This window comes from Oryx dammah, unplaced genomic scaffold (genome assembly GCF_014754425.2).
Source record: "Oryx dammah isolate SB20612 unplaced genomic scaffold, SCBI_Odam_1.1 HiC_scaffold_5, whole genome shotgun sequence".
Classification (NCBI taxonomy): domain Eukaryota; kingdom Metazoa; phylum Chordata; class Mammalia; order Artiodactyla; family Bovidae; genus Oryx; species Oryx dammah.
Window position 1 is genome coordinate 19,771,095 of NW_024070189.1, and position 19,007 is coordinate 19,790,101.

Genomic DNA, 19,007 nt, shown 5'->3' on the forward strand with positions numbered 1-19,007 from the left:
TCATCATCTAAGCCTCAAATTCACTAAAGCCTATTAACATTTTAAAAATGGTTATTACCAGTTTCAAAATTTTCATGCTAAATTTTTACTTTATAACCAATTTCATCAACTGCTTTTACCCAATTTTGGAAGACACTATAGTGCAATGCTGTAGATGAGAGAGACAACAAATTTATTTGTCATTTAATGTATATTTCAATTGTATTACCACCATTTCTAAACTTCCTAAAAAGGACTGTGACTCTGCTAATAATGTTTTTGTTTTTTATGCTGTTTGATTTTGTTGTGCCCTTTTTGTTTCCTGGGCAGCTAAAAAGACAATAGATTGATCAAAACAATATAATATGAGATGGAAGTAGGGGAGTACCAACAGGGAGAAGAAAGGAGAGTCATTTTATAATTCATCAAGATTAATACCGCCACCTCAGGCTTTATAAAAAATAAAGCCATTTTTTCATGGTGATGATAGAACACTTGAGTGATTTAATTATGGTTTTAAGGGAAATTATTAACAACAAAATTTCCCTTAGGTGGGTTTTTTTAATTCAATTTTAATTTTTTCTTAAAATGACTACAGATTTTTCCCCAAATACTTGAGAATTCAAAAATAAAAGGCCAAAAAGTCTTTCTTAGAACAAACTTGTTCTGTCCTTAAAGGATTCTTCTGGAGCTATAGTCAATGAAATCATCTTGAACACAATAGTGTTTGTTCTAGGACAGACTTTCTGATTTCTCATTCCAAGTCAAAGACTGAAAAATCCAAACCAAGAAATAACTTTTCCCAAACAAACTCTGCACTGTTTGGATGATCCTCTTCTTAGCTGTGTTAAAATGCTTGGTGAAGTTATTTTTAACTGGGAACAGAACATTCATTCTGGAAGATGTTCAGTTCCCTAATTTTATAATGAGCAGAAATAAATACTTTTGATGAAAGACTATGTAAATTACAGTACTCCATCAATACTCGGGTGCAAAATCAGCAGACAATACATTTTCTGGTTTTTAGGAATGAAGGTGAAGTCTTAAATCTGGATCACCTGTATCAGTGTGGAAAGAAACCGGGTGATGGACACTGTCTAGACAGAATTTGCTTCTTTGCTTGGGCACAATATTTTCTCATAAACAAAAAGCTTGCATGATGCCAAATGGATTCTATGGTTTTTATTGATTGTTATTACTTTTATTAAACAATGTTAGCATTATTAAAAAACAACGAATACTCTTGGAATATGTACATTCTATTAACTGATATAAATCAATCCTATTAACTGATAGAAATCGATCCAGGCTTTCACTGTAAGCAGTTAATTTTCAGGTTGCACAAAGGTAAGTAATTTATATTCCAAACACGACAATCACTTCTGGCTTCATCATCCAGCACAATTCACAGAATCCTATTATAGAACGTTTTAGCACAGAGCCAATACAAATATGAAAGTACCCTCGTTCTAATGATTACTGAGGTGCTAGAGGTGGGTGTCAGCAATGGGGATTCTTCTGAGTTCCACAATCTGGGAGTCAGTCAAGGTGCCTCCCTCCTGGCTGCCTTGACCGGATTCATTATCACTGACACTGAGACCAGCACCTGCAGCAGAAAAAAGAATAAACACAAAACTCCCAACTATTAGTCCAGCAAATTAACGGTCAAATTCCATTAAGTCAACACATGTCTATTTTCACTGTCTTAGTATAAGTGAGCTATACACTTAGAATACATATTATTGACACCTAACAACTATTAAACTGTATTTTAAATTCCTTTTGGTAGTTTCCATAAGCACAGATTAATTTCTAAAGACATGGATTTGTGTTCTCAATCTTTTTCCTGTTTCTACATGGTTGACAGGCATGACTTACTCCAGGAATACCATTTCTTAACTGGGGGTTTATTAAAGTACAAAGAAACCAGGCAAGTTAATTAGAATTTTTTAGCGCAGAGGGTGGGGGGTAGGATTTGCTGCTAGAAAACATACATCCTCCGATCCTAAGTCTACTGAACCTAGCAGGTCCCTCGGCCAACACTCGGTGTGGCCAGGGACCTGAGAAAACCATGCATTAACACATGGTATCGTATCAGCGTCCCGAAGACACTGGCTCTGAATGACTCAGATCTGATCCCAAGATAAAAATAATGATGTAACCCAGTGCCAAAAACAGATCTGCATAGGAATCCCACAAAGCTAGCTGTTGATTGCAGATAGCACCCAGAATCTTTGTATTGAGGAAGTGCCACTATTTACTACTTTTTTCCCAACTTGGAATGATTCAGAAAACCTGACACAAGGCTAGACTAACACCTTGCTGTTTTCTTCTGTAATGTGTAAACACACAAACTCTCTCTCTCACACACACACACACAGAATAGGGATGTGGTCACAGGTGTGCTGTTGGCTGAATCATCAGAGATTACAGCTCCCAGCCCCACCCCCTCTGCTGGGCACAAGACTGCAAACAAGAAGGAAAGTGAAAAACCAGTTGCCCGGGCAGCTCATACTTCCCTTTCTATCTGAGGTGTAGGAAAGGCAGTTCTGCAGAGCTGTTAGGTATGCGAAGACAGTGGATTGGCTTCTTCTCAACCTATCTGGAGATGGAAGCAGGAGCCTGCTAAGGATCTCCTTCTAGCCAAACCCTTCCTCTTTTGGGTCTCTGTCCTTCCCACTCTCTCTCTTTTAAAGGCTGCTGTTGAAACCCCACTGCCTGGCTTTGGTTCCGTGACACGGCACTGGCCCATCTTATCCTGTGGACCGTTTTCAAAGCTCTTTTGCTTTTTTTTGTGTCTCCTCCTGCTGTCTGATCTCTGGAGGGCTTGTCTTCAGCCCAGCTTGAAGGCTGATCCATCTGACTGTCCTGCTCTCTCGCCTAAATGTCTCACTAGAGCCACTGGTCACTCCCTTTCCCCACCATGTCAGTAATCAGCACTTCTGCCTACAAGGCTCTTTCCCTGCCCCTCAACCCTTCTGTTTGGTTGCTTTCACTCTTCCTATAAATATCAACTCAGGTAGCATCTTCTGTGCTACCCATGACAACATGTTGATTCTCTTTAAAAATTTCTGGGTCTTCCATTGGATTATGTCCTCCAGGTCACAGGACAGTGCCCAGCCACTGTGTGTATTCAGTGCAGGTTTGTTGAGTATAGTAATAAATTATGTTCTGCATCTTAGTTCTTGAAAATGCCTCTTGAATTTTTATCACCAGTTCATCAGAATGTCCCTCTGATCCATTCTGCATTCCACTGCCTTCTCAAGAACAAACATTAGTTCCTATTGTAAACTGCATCAAGCCTGGAACTTGCTGCGTTGTCTTTCAAGATACTAACCCGACTGGACTTTACCAAATAAACATATTCTAGTCTTTTGCTGCTGTTGTTATCAGTCTTCTTGAATCCCTTATGGTGTTTGGCCCTACGTTTTAAGTAATATTTGAGTTTGCCACACTGTCTTTGAAGGACAAAGGGCCCATGTTTCTCTGCCAGGGAAGCAGAGGAACTGCCCAACTTATAACAGAAGAACCTCCCAGTGGATGGGTGACACACTGGCATTTTATAAAGTGGTGACTGAGGCCCTGAGGCCTATAGCAGCTTGATCTGAGTAACTCAAGGGTTCAGTTGCCCAATATGGGATTAACTCCAGAGAAACAGAAAGGACCTCAGCATTAGTACCAGGGGAAAGTGGGGCTTAGTGTAACAATCGAGCACCAACTCCCTCTGATTTAGTCATTGTCTGTGCTCAGTCACGTCCAGCTCTTTGAGACTCCGTGGACTGCAGTTCACCAGGCTTGAATCCAGCTCTTTGCGACCCCATGGACTGTAGTTCACCAGGCTCCTCTGTCCATTGGGTTTTTCCAGCAAGAACACTGGAGTGGGTTGCCATTTTCTCCCCCAGGGGATCTTCCTGACCCAGGGATCGAACCCACGTCTCCCCACTGCAGGTGGATTCTTTACCGCCGAGTCACCTGGGAAGGCCCTCTAAATGACACCAGGAATGTATAAGCATCTGCCCAGCATGGCGACAGAGCATGCTAGAAAGAAGTTCATGAACTGAGAGCCTGCTGAGCAGACTGTGAGTGTCAGGGCACACGGGGCTGAGAGGCTGAACGTGGGTGCAGCTGTGCAAGTGACTGGGCGTCGCCTCCTTGTCCAGTAGCGTGGAGCCCTGGATGAGGCCAGCACATTCTCGCTGCAGCTTCCCCTGAGTCACCCCACCTGTGTGAGCCACCTGGTCCTCCTTTTCAGTTTCCTCCCAGTTGACATAAATGCACAATACCCAAATCCTAATCCCTCGCCGAGACTCAAGACGGAACACATTCTCCACACAAGTATAACACGGCAGAACTGGGAACACAGCCCAGGTTTCTTGTCTCTTTGTAATTCATTCAGTGGTCTAGGAAGGTATTTGGTGACGCTGCTGCTGCTAAGTCGCTTCAGTCGTGGCCGACTCTGTGCGACCCCATAGACGGCAGCCCACCAGGCTCCCCCGTCCCTGGGATTCTCCAGGCAAGAACACTGGAGTGGGTTGCCATTTCCTTCTCCAATGCATGAAAGGGAAAAGTGAAAGTGAAGTCACTCAGTCCTGTCCGACTCTTCATGACCACGTGGACTGCAGCCCACCAGGCTCCCCCGCCCCTGGGATTTTCCAGGCAACAGTACTGGAGTGGGGTGCCATCACCTTCTCCGATTTGGTAATAGGCATCCTGATATTCTGAAAAGCATTTTCGTGCTTAAATTTTAAGCTAAAAATTTATGAAAAATCCAGTAAGGGTGATGATAGTAACTCTCCCTCTTGGTAGAATGAACAGGCAATGTCAAAGGAACCACAAGTAACAGTTCACATTTATCTAGAGTCTCTCCTCAACATTTCAACATACTTTAGTTAGAAAGCATGACTAGTAGTCCTGTTTTAGAGACACAGAGATTGAATGGGGATCAGAGGTGTTCACTGAGTGGCCCATGTCACACAGCAGGGAAATTCTAGAATGAAGATATACAACTGGACTTCTTTTTTTAAATTTTACTTTGTTTTTGGCCATGCCATGCTGCTTGTGGGATCTTAGTTCTCTGACCAGGGACTGAATCCAGGTCCATGGCAGTGAAAGCCCCTGACCACTGGACTGCTAGGGAATTCTATTTTTTTTTTATTAATTAATTTATTTGGCTATGCTGGATCTAAGTTGTGTCATGTGAGATTTTCAATCTTTGTTGCAGTTTGTGGGATCTAGTCCCCTGACCAGGGATTGAAGGTGGGCTCCCTGCAGTAGAAGTACAGAGTCTTAGTCACTGGACCAGCAGGGAAGTCCCTCCAACTGGACTTCTGACACCAAATGTAGGGTGTTGTCTTTTAATACATCCTATGGTCTCATATATTGAAAAGCAGAGACATTACTTTGCCAACAAAGGTCCGGCTATGGTTTTTCCAGTAGTCATGTATGGATGTGAGAGTTAGACTATAAAGAAAGCTGAGCACCGAAGAATTGATGCTTTTGAACTGTGGTGTTGAAGACTCTTGAGAGTCCCTTGGACTGCAAGGAGATCCAACCAGTCCATCCTAAAAGAGATCAGTCCTGGGTATTCATTGGAAGGACTGATGTTGAAGCTAAAACTCCAATACTCTGGCCACCTGATGCGAAGAGCTGACTCATTTGAAAAGACCCTGATGCTGGGAAAGATTGAGGGCAGGAGGAGAAGGGGACGACAGAGGATGAGATGGTTGGATGGCATCACCTACTCAATGGACATGAGTTTGGGTAGACTCCGGGAGTTTGTGATGGACAGGGAGGCCTGGCGTGCTGCAGTCCATGGGGTCGCAAAGAGTTGGACATGACTGAGTGACTGAACTGAACTAACGGTCTCTTATGGGGTCAGCTCTAACTGTGTGACTTCTTTGTCCCCCAGGTTTCAAGTGTTCACACATCTGTTTATAGAATACATTTCAAACCACTTGGCAGATATTCAGGCACCAACCTACCTCACTATTTTCAAGAGTTATGTTGCAGCGAACACTGAGGTGTTAAGAGAACACATTATAAACATGTAAAACTGTTTTTAAGCATAACAACAAATACTTTATACCACATACTGAATTTAAATTCTGCAAGACACTACAGTAGAATCTTCACATAGACAAATCTCTAAACTTCATGGAAACTAACGATGAGAATCCTTATGTGATAAATGAGGAAACCGAAAGGTTGAGCTCCCTACTGAAAGTCATGCAGACAGAAGACGGAAGAGCTAGGATCGCAACACAAACGTCTCTGAACTCAAAGCCCGTTCTTAATTCCTATGGCCTTTTGAAATGTGGCAGTGATGCAAAGGTCACGCTCCAGTTTGCTTCTGAGGCAAAGAAATCCAAATCTTTTCAAGTTCTACTTTTCCACTTTGATCTCCATCTAACTTTGTTTAGTACACTGGAGTGCCTAAGTTCCTGGAGTTAAATAAGTCATTGTAGTTTTATGTGATGCCTCTGAAAGAGAAATTTATTAATGGGTTCTTTGAGGAGTTCATGAATTTGGACCTTGATTCTGAATGTTTTCATTTCTGTTCAAGGACTTGGTATTTATTTTCTTCTGACTGAAAAAGAAATCATTTAAAGGTTTTCAGGAAGGAAAAGTCTACCATGACATTAGTGTCACTGGTTTGAGGTAAAAGAAGGAAGTTAACGGACTAAGGAAGATGGGGAGTCAGATTAGTCCCTCTGGGAAAAACCCCAGTGAAAAAACACCCTGTTTCAAAGCCCAGTACACTCCCAGCTTGACGTTTTCTAGAATCTCGCCAGCTTTGGCTGACATAAAGATGACAGTAATCTAAACACTTCTCATCAGGGTTGTGCACAGACTACCTGCCCCTCCATTCTGGACTCATGCTCTGTGTAGGCTGAGTCTGTTCTAGTTAGCTCAACACCTTCTCCTCTTCCTTAAAATGGAGGCTGCTCCAGGGTGATTGTTCTCTTTCTCCCAAAGTCCTGGCTGGAGACAATGAGGATACATTGGAAAGTTCTGTTAATAATAACAAGACACCACTAGTCTAGAACTGAGTGTCTCATTTCCCTGTGAAGAGCCTGATGGATTTCTTTTTTCTTCTTTTTGGTTGTGCAGTGTGGCATGCTGGGATCTTAGTTCCCCAAGCAGGGATCAAACCTGTACCCACTACAGTGGAAACTTGGCGTCTTCTCCACTAGCCTGCCAGGAAAGTCCCAAGGCTGATGTATTTCGAGAACAACTAATTGAAAGATACTATGTCCTCTTTTTAGAGTGAAATGTGAATTTCTCCTACAGGGACAAATAATTTATTTTAAAAATGAAAATGGTCAATTGTATTTTCTTTTTCTTTGTGTTCTTTAAAAAAAAAATTCAATATGGTTAAAATTCAAATGGAAAAACAAATTCATGACTGGTTTGGGGGCCAGGGCTTGTATTTTATATCAATCAAATGAATTTCAAACATAAAATATATTAAATTAGGATAAAATTCTGTGTTGTGAGTAGAATGGCAATACAAGTTAAAAGAGAAAAGAGAATGGTGTAAAATCTCCAACTGTAAAATAAAAGTTTGCTTTATATTTTTGAAATACAATGAATAACAGTGGGCATCAAATTGCTCTGGTACTTAAACCCTTAAACCCTAAAATTTATAATGCAATAGAAATGACATTGTTTGATACTATTTAAACTCAGGATAAGATACTTATTTAGATATATGCAAACAGTAACACAGATTTTTGAAGTTGTTTAGGGGTTCCAATGAGAAAGACTTGGAAGATCCACTGTTCCCAGGACTTGAATTTGAGTGGCCCACAGTTAAGGCGGATCTGAGATAGGTCAAGGTTTACAAACTCAGACATCACAGTTGCAAGGGAGGCGCGCATGAATCAGTGACACAGGGCTGGTGGGCACGGGACAAGCTGAAGAGCTCACGTCCTACTAGAAGAGCAGCCATTGCTCAGCTCCAATCAAGCGATGCTGTGTTAGACTTTAAGCACTTTATTGGTAGATTTTTTTTTTTTTAATGAAGAAATTCTGGGTTTTTATGGGATATCTCTACATTTTAAAATTTTGGCTCCAAAAAATGTTAAAAGTGCAATGAGGTTCAAATAGAACTCCCGGTTAAGCCAAATCTGGCCTGTGTGTCAACTGTGAATTCCACTGTGGATAGAATGGCAGGTGGTCTGCCCCTTTGATTGACCATATTCTATGATGGAAAGCATCTATGGGGTAGGACTTGATTATTATAGTACCTTTCCTAAAAACAGAGGGAGCCAGTGTGAGACTGCTATTTTGGTCTTTTTAAGCATTTACTTCCTAAAAGAGTTTCGTGAACTCTAAGGAATGCTAAACTCAGTCTATAAGTAAGCAAGTCATTCCATGCATTCCTGAAGGGAATGCATTTAATACTTGTTATATATATAGGACCCAGATCTAATTTAATTATGTTGTAGGAATTCATTTCATGCTTCCAGTGTCGTAACAGCAACTGTCTGCATTGCAATGCCGGGGACATAATCTACCCTGAGAATTATTTGTAACCTGAAAGCCCCCTTTCAGCCCTAACTCGGATGAGCATTTCACACACTTGCCCCTTCCTCCTTCATGGAACTCTCTTCTCTCTAGTTCTCGTGACCTTGCTACAGTGTCCTTTGTAGGACTCCCTTCTATTCACTCTTAAGCATAAGTATTATCTTGGATGTTCTTGTTTCCTTTCTTTTCTCATCATGACTTCCATTCTTCCCTCTCTGTTTCCTTCCTCACCTCTTTCCATCTCATCTCTTAGCTTCCACTCTTCCAGAGTAAACTCATTTCTCCCCATAGTTTCACATGTAACTCTGCACGATGCCATTCAAGATCATTACCTCTAACCTTGATCTCTCACCAAAGATCCCAACTTGAATATTTAAGAGCCACCAGGCTGAATGATCAAATGATCCACGTCTGAACTCACCAGTGTCCCCTTGAGAGCAAACAAGCGAGCGAATGCTCTGTGTACGACTCCCCAGTCTCCTAGGTGAGAAGCATGAGTCTTTGCTGACTGTCATCTCTGTGTTTCCTCAGCATTTCCCTTGTCCTTTTTCTTGCCACTTCCCAGATTCGCGGTTTAAACCATGTTTCTTAGGGCTATGGGAATTACCTCTCAGCTTTTCTGATTTTGCTTCTAAATTTATTCTTCAGACTTCCCTAAGAGTTACTTTGCCTCAAAACAAGTGGGAACATGTTCTTCTCCTCAAAAACCTCCATGGCTTACTGAGATCTATAAAAATCCTACCCCTTAGCGTGGCACCTGAAGAGAATTTTCTATCCTGCAGAGTGTCAGTAAGTGTTCTGCTTCTCCAAATGAATCTGTCGCTAAACGTGTTCTGGAAGCCACAGGTGAATGAAGTGGGTTTCTTGAGGACTTTTTAGATCTGCTAAAATGCTCAACTGAATACCGAATCTCTGCAGTTTCCCAGGTATATCTGGTCAAGGGGACCTTTTCACTGAGCATGCCTGTGAATATCCCAAACAGGGTGCCAGCTGAAACCCAGCTGAGGAACTACAGTGATTTATCAACAAAGCAGGTAAACTACTTTCCAGGCTTTGCTCCTGCTGCCTGACTTCACTCACCCCACTCCCCATCCCCTGCAGCCCTAGGCTTTGGCTAATTCTGTTCCCTCAGCCTGTAATGCCTTTCCTCTATGCTTTACTTACGTAAACTCAACATATTCTTCAAGACACAATGGATCAGATTTTTTGAAAAATTTCCTTGAATCCTCAATAATTAATAATAACTCTTTCCACTACTTATCTTCCTCTTCTTAATGTCGTGTTTGTGTGTCTATTCTGCCAAGCAAACTCTTAAATTTCTCCTTTCTTTCTTTTCTCCCTTCCTCCCTCCTTCCCTCCTTCTCTTTCTTTTTTTCTCTTTCTCATTCATTCATTTTCCAAAAACATCTACAAAAGGTTTACCAACTGCCAAGCACTGATCTGAACACAGGAATATATATAATAGAATGTACTTTCAAATAACTGTCTCAATAAATTCATCTGAGCACAGACATATCTTCTTGCATGTTTGTACATCTGGAAATGTAAAAGTTCACTGAACTTTTGGTAGCAGTGACAGATCAACATTTTTCTGAGGGAAAAAAAAAGAAAAGAAAGAAGTTGCAAATTTGATTGGAAAACAACTCTCCATGGGGGTCACAGACTGTTGAAGCTGAATATATAGGAAGATCCAATGAAATACTACATATGATGGCACTTTAAAAACGGTAGAACTGTACGAGAGACACATTATGTTGCCTTTGAAAGTATCTGCTTCAAAGCTACTCCATAAGAAATTCTCTTTGGCAGGTCAGAGGCAAAACTCTCTCAGGGAGGTTGCTACCAGATTCTTAACAGTGCTGAATTTATCTCAATCAGTGTTCTATCCATCAAGATTTCAGTGCACAGATATTTACATCGAGTTAAAATATGCCTTTTTCCTAGAAGCAAATTGTCAATTATTTTTAGGTTGTCTCATATTGGTGCCAAGAACAAAATATCCTAGAATTCGGCTGGGATTAGGAATGGGTCATGGGAATTGGAATGCGCTAAGGGTGACATTGTACTTCTGAAACTTCATGGGAAGAAGATATAAAGCAGCATAGCAAGAGTGCTTCCTTCTAATGGGTTTGTGGGTTCACATACCAGTTTTTAATGCAAATATCAAGTCATCAAACTCCTGGGACTCCTCATCGGCTACTAGTGACCCCTGGCCATATCCTGCAGAGGAAGGGAACGTGGCGCCATTTTGTGGGCTTGGCTTTAAGTCAGGGCTGGCCTGACTGGCTTGCTGGAAGGATGCTCTCTCCCAGTCAGGTGGCACCTTTGGGATTGGAAAAAAAGGAAACCATAATATGAGTACATATATATTTATCCTGAAATCTATCTGAGCTATTTATCTCTATACCTCATTACAAACACCAAGTGAAAGTTGAACTGTTTATAGATGTAAGACATTTAATTTTATCTGTTCTTCAGAAAAGTACATCTTTTCATGAGACAATCTAACCTGGTAACACTAAAACAATTTCTCTATGAGAATTACTTGTAGATTTCTATGCTGTTGTGTGTGGAAAAAGAGAAGTATCTTTTAACCCAATCCATACATTAATTGTTTTTCACAGAATATGTGCAAAAAAAAAAGCTGTTAACAGTATAAGAACTAGAAAAGAACTCTCCTAATCTTTAAGATAAAACACAAAGTTTTAAATATAGTAGCTATCTACGAGGATATACTGAATTGAAAAGAAAAGCTCTTTGATAGAATTCTAAAGTCCTCCTTTTTAAAATTTTAAATGATGAAAAAGATAGTTCTATCTTGAAGTGAGTAAATATATTTGCTTTCTTTTTGGTTACTGCTTAAAAAAAAAAAAAAAATCCCTTAATCCTTCCTTTCCTAATGCTTTCCCTTCTCTGCGTGGCTTTTCAGAATGTCTCCGCCAGTCCCTCGCTGACAGCTGGAGCAAGGCCAATTCCAAGCTTCTGAGGAATGTAGGGCGCACTTCAGGGTATGGCTTTGTGCTACACCCGAGACGAATATTCAAGTAGCGGCCCAGGCCAGGAACTGAACCGTCACAACTGCTGCCTTCCAATACAAGGTGCTCTGAGGGACTACAGGATGCCTCGAAACTGAGGAAAGTGATCTGAGGGAGGGATAAGTCAATCTGAGAGAAGAGGAAACCGTAAACATTTCCTGAAGCAGCGGAACATCTGGACTAGCACTCTTCAGGACAGTGATGGTTCAGTACGGTTTGGCGGAGCCCTGTGAGGCTACAAACATTTTATATCTTTGTTCTCCATTACGATGGCTACTGAGCACTTGGACGTGGCCAGGGTGATGGATGAAATGAATTTTTACTGTTACTTAAATTTGGCTGGTTTAAATTTAAGTAGTCACACGTGGTTAATAGCTAGTGTATTGCACAGTTCAGATCTAGACAGATCTAAACTGGGTAACCAATCAAAGAGACAAAAAAAAATTTTTTTTTAAAGATTTACTCCTGCACTGCTGATCCTGGCAATATTTGTTTCTATTGTTATCAGCTGTGATGTGAAAATAATTCAGTTTTAAGAACTTCTGGTACCATAGAAATGGTACTAGGTTGCTAAACATTTAAGGGTACTAAACATATATCCCAGTCTTTAAATATGATCACTTTAATTGTGATCACTTACCTTAATTTTCATCTAACATGAATAAAATTACTTTCAAAATTTAACATGAAAGACAATAAAACATATCACTGAACAGGCAGATTATCTATTTATCTACCCACCTATCTATTACCTGTTTTCTTTTCAGATATATGCACTTTGATTTCTTGATTTTTTTCAGGACACACACACAAATACTGTTTCCCTTGGCTCTTTATTATAGAGACACTGATATAAGCTCTGTAAGGAATAGTAGGCAGACACATCTTAGGCACTGCAGAAATTGTCAGGGTAACCCTCCTGACCATGTCTTCTTGGACAAATAACCTCAGGTACGTCTTAACATACGAGCAGTGGTACCAGTGCTATGGCTGACACTATTGATGGGTTGGTGGCAACGTGATTTAGACATAGGAACCCAAAACGATGTGGTCAGGAACAGTGGGAGGTTTGTTTGTTTGCTGGGATTGAATGGTGAATTGGGATGGGCAAAGGAAGAGAGCCGTGAAAATATTTTCATGAAGGAACAGTATTTGAAACACCATTTCTGAAGCAGATTTAGTCACTGCAAGGACAGAGGAGCCCGGCGGGCTGCAGTCCATGGGGTCACAAAGAGTCGGACACAACTGAGTGACTACGCACAAAGGTCAAATTAGGAAGCTTCTGAAGAAAGAAATGACAAATTACATGCTGACTTCCCAGTACAAACCACTGGTGAGTAGAGCTCACAAAGCACAGAGGAAAAAGAACTAGATAACAGACATGGTACCACAGTAAGCACAGCAAATATCAGAGATCAGAGAACATCAGTGGGAAAAGGACCCAAAAGTTACGTGGCACCTTTTAACGTGTACTCTATAAAATGGAAAGGTTGTGTATGAGACAGACAGACAGACAGACGGAGAAGGAGAAAGGGCAAGGAGAGGCACCTCCTCCATAGCACTGATAAGATTCTGGGTGGACTTGCTGATCTCTCCCCCAGCAGCAGGCATTCCACTCCCGGGGGTGAAGAAGGTGGTGCTAGGTCCTGGGTGCCCATTCATTTCCACTGTGTAGCTGGCCTTCATAGGGCAGCACGTCTGGTTGTGTAGAATGAAATAAACCACAAAAACGTAAAGTCCCTGCAAAAGAAGAGAATACTAGCATGTTAAAAGGAAGCCTGCTACCGTAGCTAAAGAATAAACATGACTGCAAGCATAGCTGCCTTTCTGCAGGTGCTCTCCAAATTCTCCCCAAAGCTGGGAATGACAGAACGTGTTTGGAGCAGGAGGCCGTTGCAAATTTTGAATGGCACAAAGGTTCTTCAATGTCATTTGAGAAAACTGCCCTCTCGCTAAGAAGTCATTTTTTTCTTAGTTAAAACATCAGAACTCTGAAATCTAGCTCTACTAATACCTGAATAGAGGTCTGCAGAGAAATGTCTGTCTGATTCACTGTGTACATTTTGTTTTACAGGGCAATCTCTTGCCTTTGAAAAAATTACTGTTTTTTTTCTTCCTGCACCTACTGCACTCTCTTTTTTCACTTTTTTCTCAGCGAAACGGTGAGTAATGCTCCAGCCCCCTTAGAGACTGAGGCAAGGGCAGGGCTAATTAAGCATTCTGCTTTTGTTTTCTATCTCACCTACTTATCTCAGTTGGAATAAAATCACTGCACAGGGATTCAGTATGGATTGCTTAATACTTAGCATGCTTCTCAGCGAACATTACATGAGGCCGACAAAGCTATCTCATGCCTTCTTAAACATCTGCTGGCCCTTTAAATTCTTTTGCAATCTAGTCAAACTCGACAATTGCTCTGCTTCCGTCACAGGGAGCAACTCACATTTTGCAATTGTGTTCCAGACATTGCCTACACTGGCCTTCCTTCATGATTTCTACAAGGGGTCTACTGTATACTTCTAATCATGCTTCTATAAAGCTTGGTAATTTTGACCTTTACACTCAGGCAATAAAATATGTTAAACTGTGCCTTTTGTGTCTATTAATACTGATGTTTAAGTTTTGGAAGCAAATAAGAATCTCCTTAGTTAGTAAAAATCTTATATTAATCCATAAAAATGAAAGTAAGACACACAGCCTGTTAAAGAAAAAAAAGGAGTTAATGTGAAAACATCATAAAACACAAGTAAGTATGGTCAGTTTTGAGGTCTGCATTCTCCCATGGCCCCTAATATTTCTGGCAGTGTAGAAGCAGGAAAGCAAACAATATTGTGGACTTAAGACTTGTACCTGCTGGAATAAATAGTAAAAAGTCTATTAGAAAATCCTCAAGGCACAAGGATCACAACTAACTTTTAACGGAAAATGAAATTAGAGGACAGTCTGAAAGGTAGGAATACTAGCATTTGATCCCTGTTGCCATTTCTGGAATATTGTTATAAATTAGGATTGTCTCCTCTTTGTACTGAAATAACCCCATCCTGAGTTGGCATCCAGTCTATATAATTAACAACTCTGTTTTGAAATCAGTGGTTTATCTGCTAAAATAATTTAAAATGCAATTACTCTAACCATGATACAAAATTAGTAACTGAAACATTAATTTCCTTTTGAATTGGGCTTGTTTTGGTTTTTTGGAAACAACATTAATATTCTAAATTACGTAGGGTAAGCGAATTAGTTTCACGTGCAAATGATGTCATGCACATTAGCAGAAACAAATCTTCCTGAAAACACACACATCCAACATTTTTCGTGTACAAGTAATTTTTCACATGGGTATGACTTAACTATATTGGCCACAGCAATAGACAAAACAGGAAAAAAAAAATTAAACTGTCAGCCTTGAGAATTGTGAGAATGTCACTGATTTATTTCAGGATTTCTCTAAGTGTGACTAAGTGATGGGGTAAAAGCTAGATTGGAAAAAAAAAAATGTCCTAAAACTTCATCTCCAAGGACCCATTTGTTAAAACAGCACATTCTCTCTTGTTTGTTTTTATATCAAGCCTTTTGTGCTTTAGAGGAGGAACTATCTGCTGAAAATAACTTGCATGTGAAAACTGCATATGCTGCGGTTTTTTTTCTTAAAAGCGTATTTACATATACAGTAAATACTCTGAACCTTTTAGATGTGTATCAGGAAATATAAACACTGTTAAAATGGAAGGAAAAGAATGTTTAAATGCAGATTGTATGACATTTGCCTGTGTCCAGTTCCGGCTGGGCAAATATGGAAAAAGGACTTTCATTATCCAAAGTACTCAGCTGTGGAGGTTTCTGACCTCAGAGTAGAAACAAGTCCCTATTTCAAAAGCTGTATGTTAAATCTCAGGTTCTCCTTTGAATGCGTGCGTGTGTGTGTGTGTGTGTGTGCGTGCGTGCGTGCGTGCGTGTGGGCACGCTCAGCCGCTCAGTCATGTCTGACTCTTTGCGACCCCATGGACTGCAGCCTCCCAGGCTCCTCTGTGCATGCGAGTCTCCAGGCAAGAATCCTGGAGTGGGGTGCCATTCCCTCCTCCAGGGGATCTTCCCGACCCAGGGATCGAACCCATGTCTTCCGCATTTCCCGCACTGGCAGCAGATTCCTCACCCCTGTGCTGTATGGTGTTCTGTTAAGGAATTTTATGAGAGCATCTAGAATCTCAGTTACTCAGTCCAATGTGCTGACTACCCCAATGTGCACTGCCAGGCGATGAGAGGCAAGGACAGGACATATGGCTCCTACTCCAAGTTGCTAACAAAGATAATATCCTACCAAATAACAGGTTAACTGTTTCTGAAGCAAGATATATATAATTCATCTGTCCTTCCTAGTCTTTGTTTAGTGAAAGCTTACAGAGAAGGAGATTCTTTCTGTGTATTGCTGTTTTGATTATTTTACTGGATTTCCTACTACAATGATGAAAAAATGCCTTCAAAAAATTTTTAGTTGGATTACATCTGGACTGGCCAGCTCTGAATTTATTTTGATGCAGGAATTTAAACTTATTAACAAGTGCTCAGTGAGACACAAGAGAGACCATAATGATCTGAAGCACCAGTCCCCAACCTTTCTGGCACCAGGGACCAGTTTTGTGGAAGACAATTTTTCCACAGACTGGGGCCAGGGGGATGGTTTGGGGATGATTCAAGTGAATTACATTTATTGTGCATTCATCCCCATTATTATTACATCAGCTCCACCTTCGATCATTAGGCATTAGATCCTGAAGGTTAGGGACCCCTGCTCTAAAGGAGTTAATAAATACTCTTAACATCATCAGGGAGCAAATAAGTACAGGAGATTTTGGCTGCTTATCTCAGTTATTTATGTTAGTTCCACACGAGATGGGAAAGAATCAACATTGCCATTTAACAAATTCACCCAGGAAGCAGAGGCAGAGGAGAAGTGGGGAAACGGGAAGTTGACTAAGCTGCTTGTCTCTGAAGGAAGTGAAGTCTCAGGGTTTCATACTGATTCGGAGACCTCATCTAAGTGTCCCCTCTGAGGCCCAAGATGCAGCCCTCAGCTAAGAACAGTTAAGCTTTTAAAAACTTGTAAAAAGATCTCGGAGAAGGGCTTCCCTGGTGGCTCAGTGGTAAAGAAAAGGCAGGAGACACGGGTTCGATCCCTGATCCAGGCAGATCCCACATGTTGCTCCCCCGAGGTGCACAGCATCTAAGTCTGTGTGCCACGACTACTGAGACTGTGCTCCAGGGCCCAGGAACACAACTGCTGAAGCCCGAGAGCCTGTGCTCCATAAGAAGAAAAGCCACCGCAATGGGAAGCCTGTGTACCACAACCAGAGAAAAGCCCGCCCAGCTACAAAGGCCCAGCACAGCCAAAAGCAAACAAATAAGTGGGGGAAAACAAAGATCGCAGGAGGGAAACACCAGGTATCAAGCCATAACGAAAGGCACTCTGTCTTAGTCAGCAGTCCTTTTTGTCTCTGCTTTCTCATCCCTTAATTTCTTCAGGTTACAAAAAAAGTGGTTAGATGGCCAAGAGGCATGTGAAAAGACGTTCAACATTGCTCATTATTGGAGAAATGCAAGTCAAACCTACAATGAGGTACCACCCAATACCGGTCACAATGGCATCATCAAAAAGTCTACAAACAATAATCGCTGGAGAGGGTGTGGAGAAAAGGGAACCCTCTTACACTGTTGGTGAGAATGTAAATTGTGGAGACCAGTATGGAGGTTGCTTAAAAAGCTAAACCTAGACCTGCCATAGGACCCAGCAATCCACTACTGGGCGTGTACCGTGAGAACACCATAACTCAAAACAGACACATGTATCCCAGTCTTCCCTGTAGCCCTATTTACAATAGTCAGGGCATGAAAGCAGCCTAGATGTCTGTTGACAGATGAATGGTAAAGCAGATGTGGTACCTATATACAGTGGAATATTACTCAGCCATAAAAAGGAACGAAATTGAGTCAGTTGAAGTGATGCGGATGAAACTATAGCCAGTCAGACAGAGTGAAGTAAGTAAGAAAGAGAAAAATAAATGTTGTATACTCACACATATGTACGGAAAAATGGTACTGATGAGCCTATCTGCAGGGCAGGAATGGAGGCGCAGACATAGGGAACAGACTTTTGGACACAGCGTGTTGGGGATGGAGAGGCAGGGATGAATTAAGAGAGTAGCATTGAGATATACATACTGCAATGACTAAAATATTAATAGACAGTGGGAAGCTGCCATGTATAGCACAGGGAGCTCAGCTCTGTTCTCTGTGATGACCTAGAGGGGTGGAATAGGAGGGTGGGAGGGAGGATCAAAAGGGAGAGTATATATGCATATATACGACTGATTCACGATGTTATACAGCAGAAACTAACACAACATTGTAAAGCAATTGTATTCCAATAAAAAAAAGAAAAGAAAAATCAAACACAGTAAATGAACCAACCCACTTAACAGCTGCCCAAGCTCATACCTTTAATTTTGTCTCTAACTAATGTGACAAGTTCATTATTTTGTCTGCGTTCTGAATGCTGGCCTGCGTGCACAGCCAGTTGGAGCGAGTGTGACAAACCCCATGCTACATCCTCCACCTGTGAGCATGGACACACCCACACAGCAAGAGCTCTCAGCAATCCTGAGCTAAATGTGCCCCACATCCCGACATATTGATTCCATGTGGCCTCTATTTCTAATATTTATTTTAGTTTCGGGCAAAAAGCTATTATATATGATAAAAATATACCAGTGACAGTACCTAGCAAGCCATTAAAACACAAAGAACTGACTCAGTCTACATATTAAAAAACAGGGTTTTTCTGGTGGCGCAGATGGTAAAGACTCCTCCTGCAATATTAAATTATTGTTTATATCAATTTTATAATAAAAAATACATATTTTATATTAAAATGTAAATTTTATAAAATGTGTTTTATATTAAAATTTAAATTTAAATTTATAAAATTTAAATTTTATATACAGCACTTAAATATTTGAGGAATAAAAAGCTGGACACCTATAAGCAATGAAAGATTGGACTTATAGACACACAGATCTGATGGATGCCATGAGAGTTGATGAACAACTGAGCTATCAGTAGCTGGAACTGATTATGATGAGGCATATCATGACTCAGAGAAATTGAAAATACAGGAAGAGGTTTGGCTAATATAAAATTCTTGTGGATTAGGATGAAAAAAAAGACAGATTAAAGGAATAAAAGAAGATAATCGGTAAGAAAAATACTCAAGAATTGGTAGTTACTATCCGTGAAAAAGGGAATTCAATGAATGTAACGGAAGAGGAATGAAAATATATAACATCAACACAAGAAAAGGTTCCTGAAAAAAACCCAAAAACTTTAACCCACAGATTGAAAGTATTAACTATAATACCATGTTCAGTTCAGTTCAGTTCAGCCGCTCAGTCGTGTCTGACTCTTTGCGAC

General features: G+C 40.8%; 1 protein-coding gene across 1 annotated transcript in view; it reads right to left on the bottom strand.

Moving 5' to 3' along the window:
- Window positions 1–1,146: 1,146 nt before the first annotated feature.
- The window catches only part of ADGRV1 (adhesion G protein-coupled receptor V1), a 546,035-nt gene continuing 528,174 nt past the window's right edge, over window positions 1,147–19,007 (bottom strand). The window contains exons 88-90 of the mRNA XM_040241540.1: window positions 13,092–13,283; window positions 10,654–10,831; window positions 1,147–1,585 (exon numbers count right to left, since the gene is read on the bottom strand). Coding sequence (XP_040097474.1) covers window positions 1,467–1,585; window positions 10,654–10,831; window positions 13,092–13,283 — 489 coding nt within the window. The 3' untranslated portion in view covers window positions 1,147–1,466. The remainder of the gene's footprint in view (window positions 1,586–10,653; window positions 10,832–13,091; window positions 13,284–19,007) is intronic.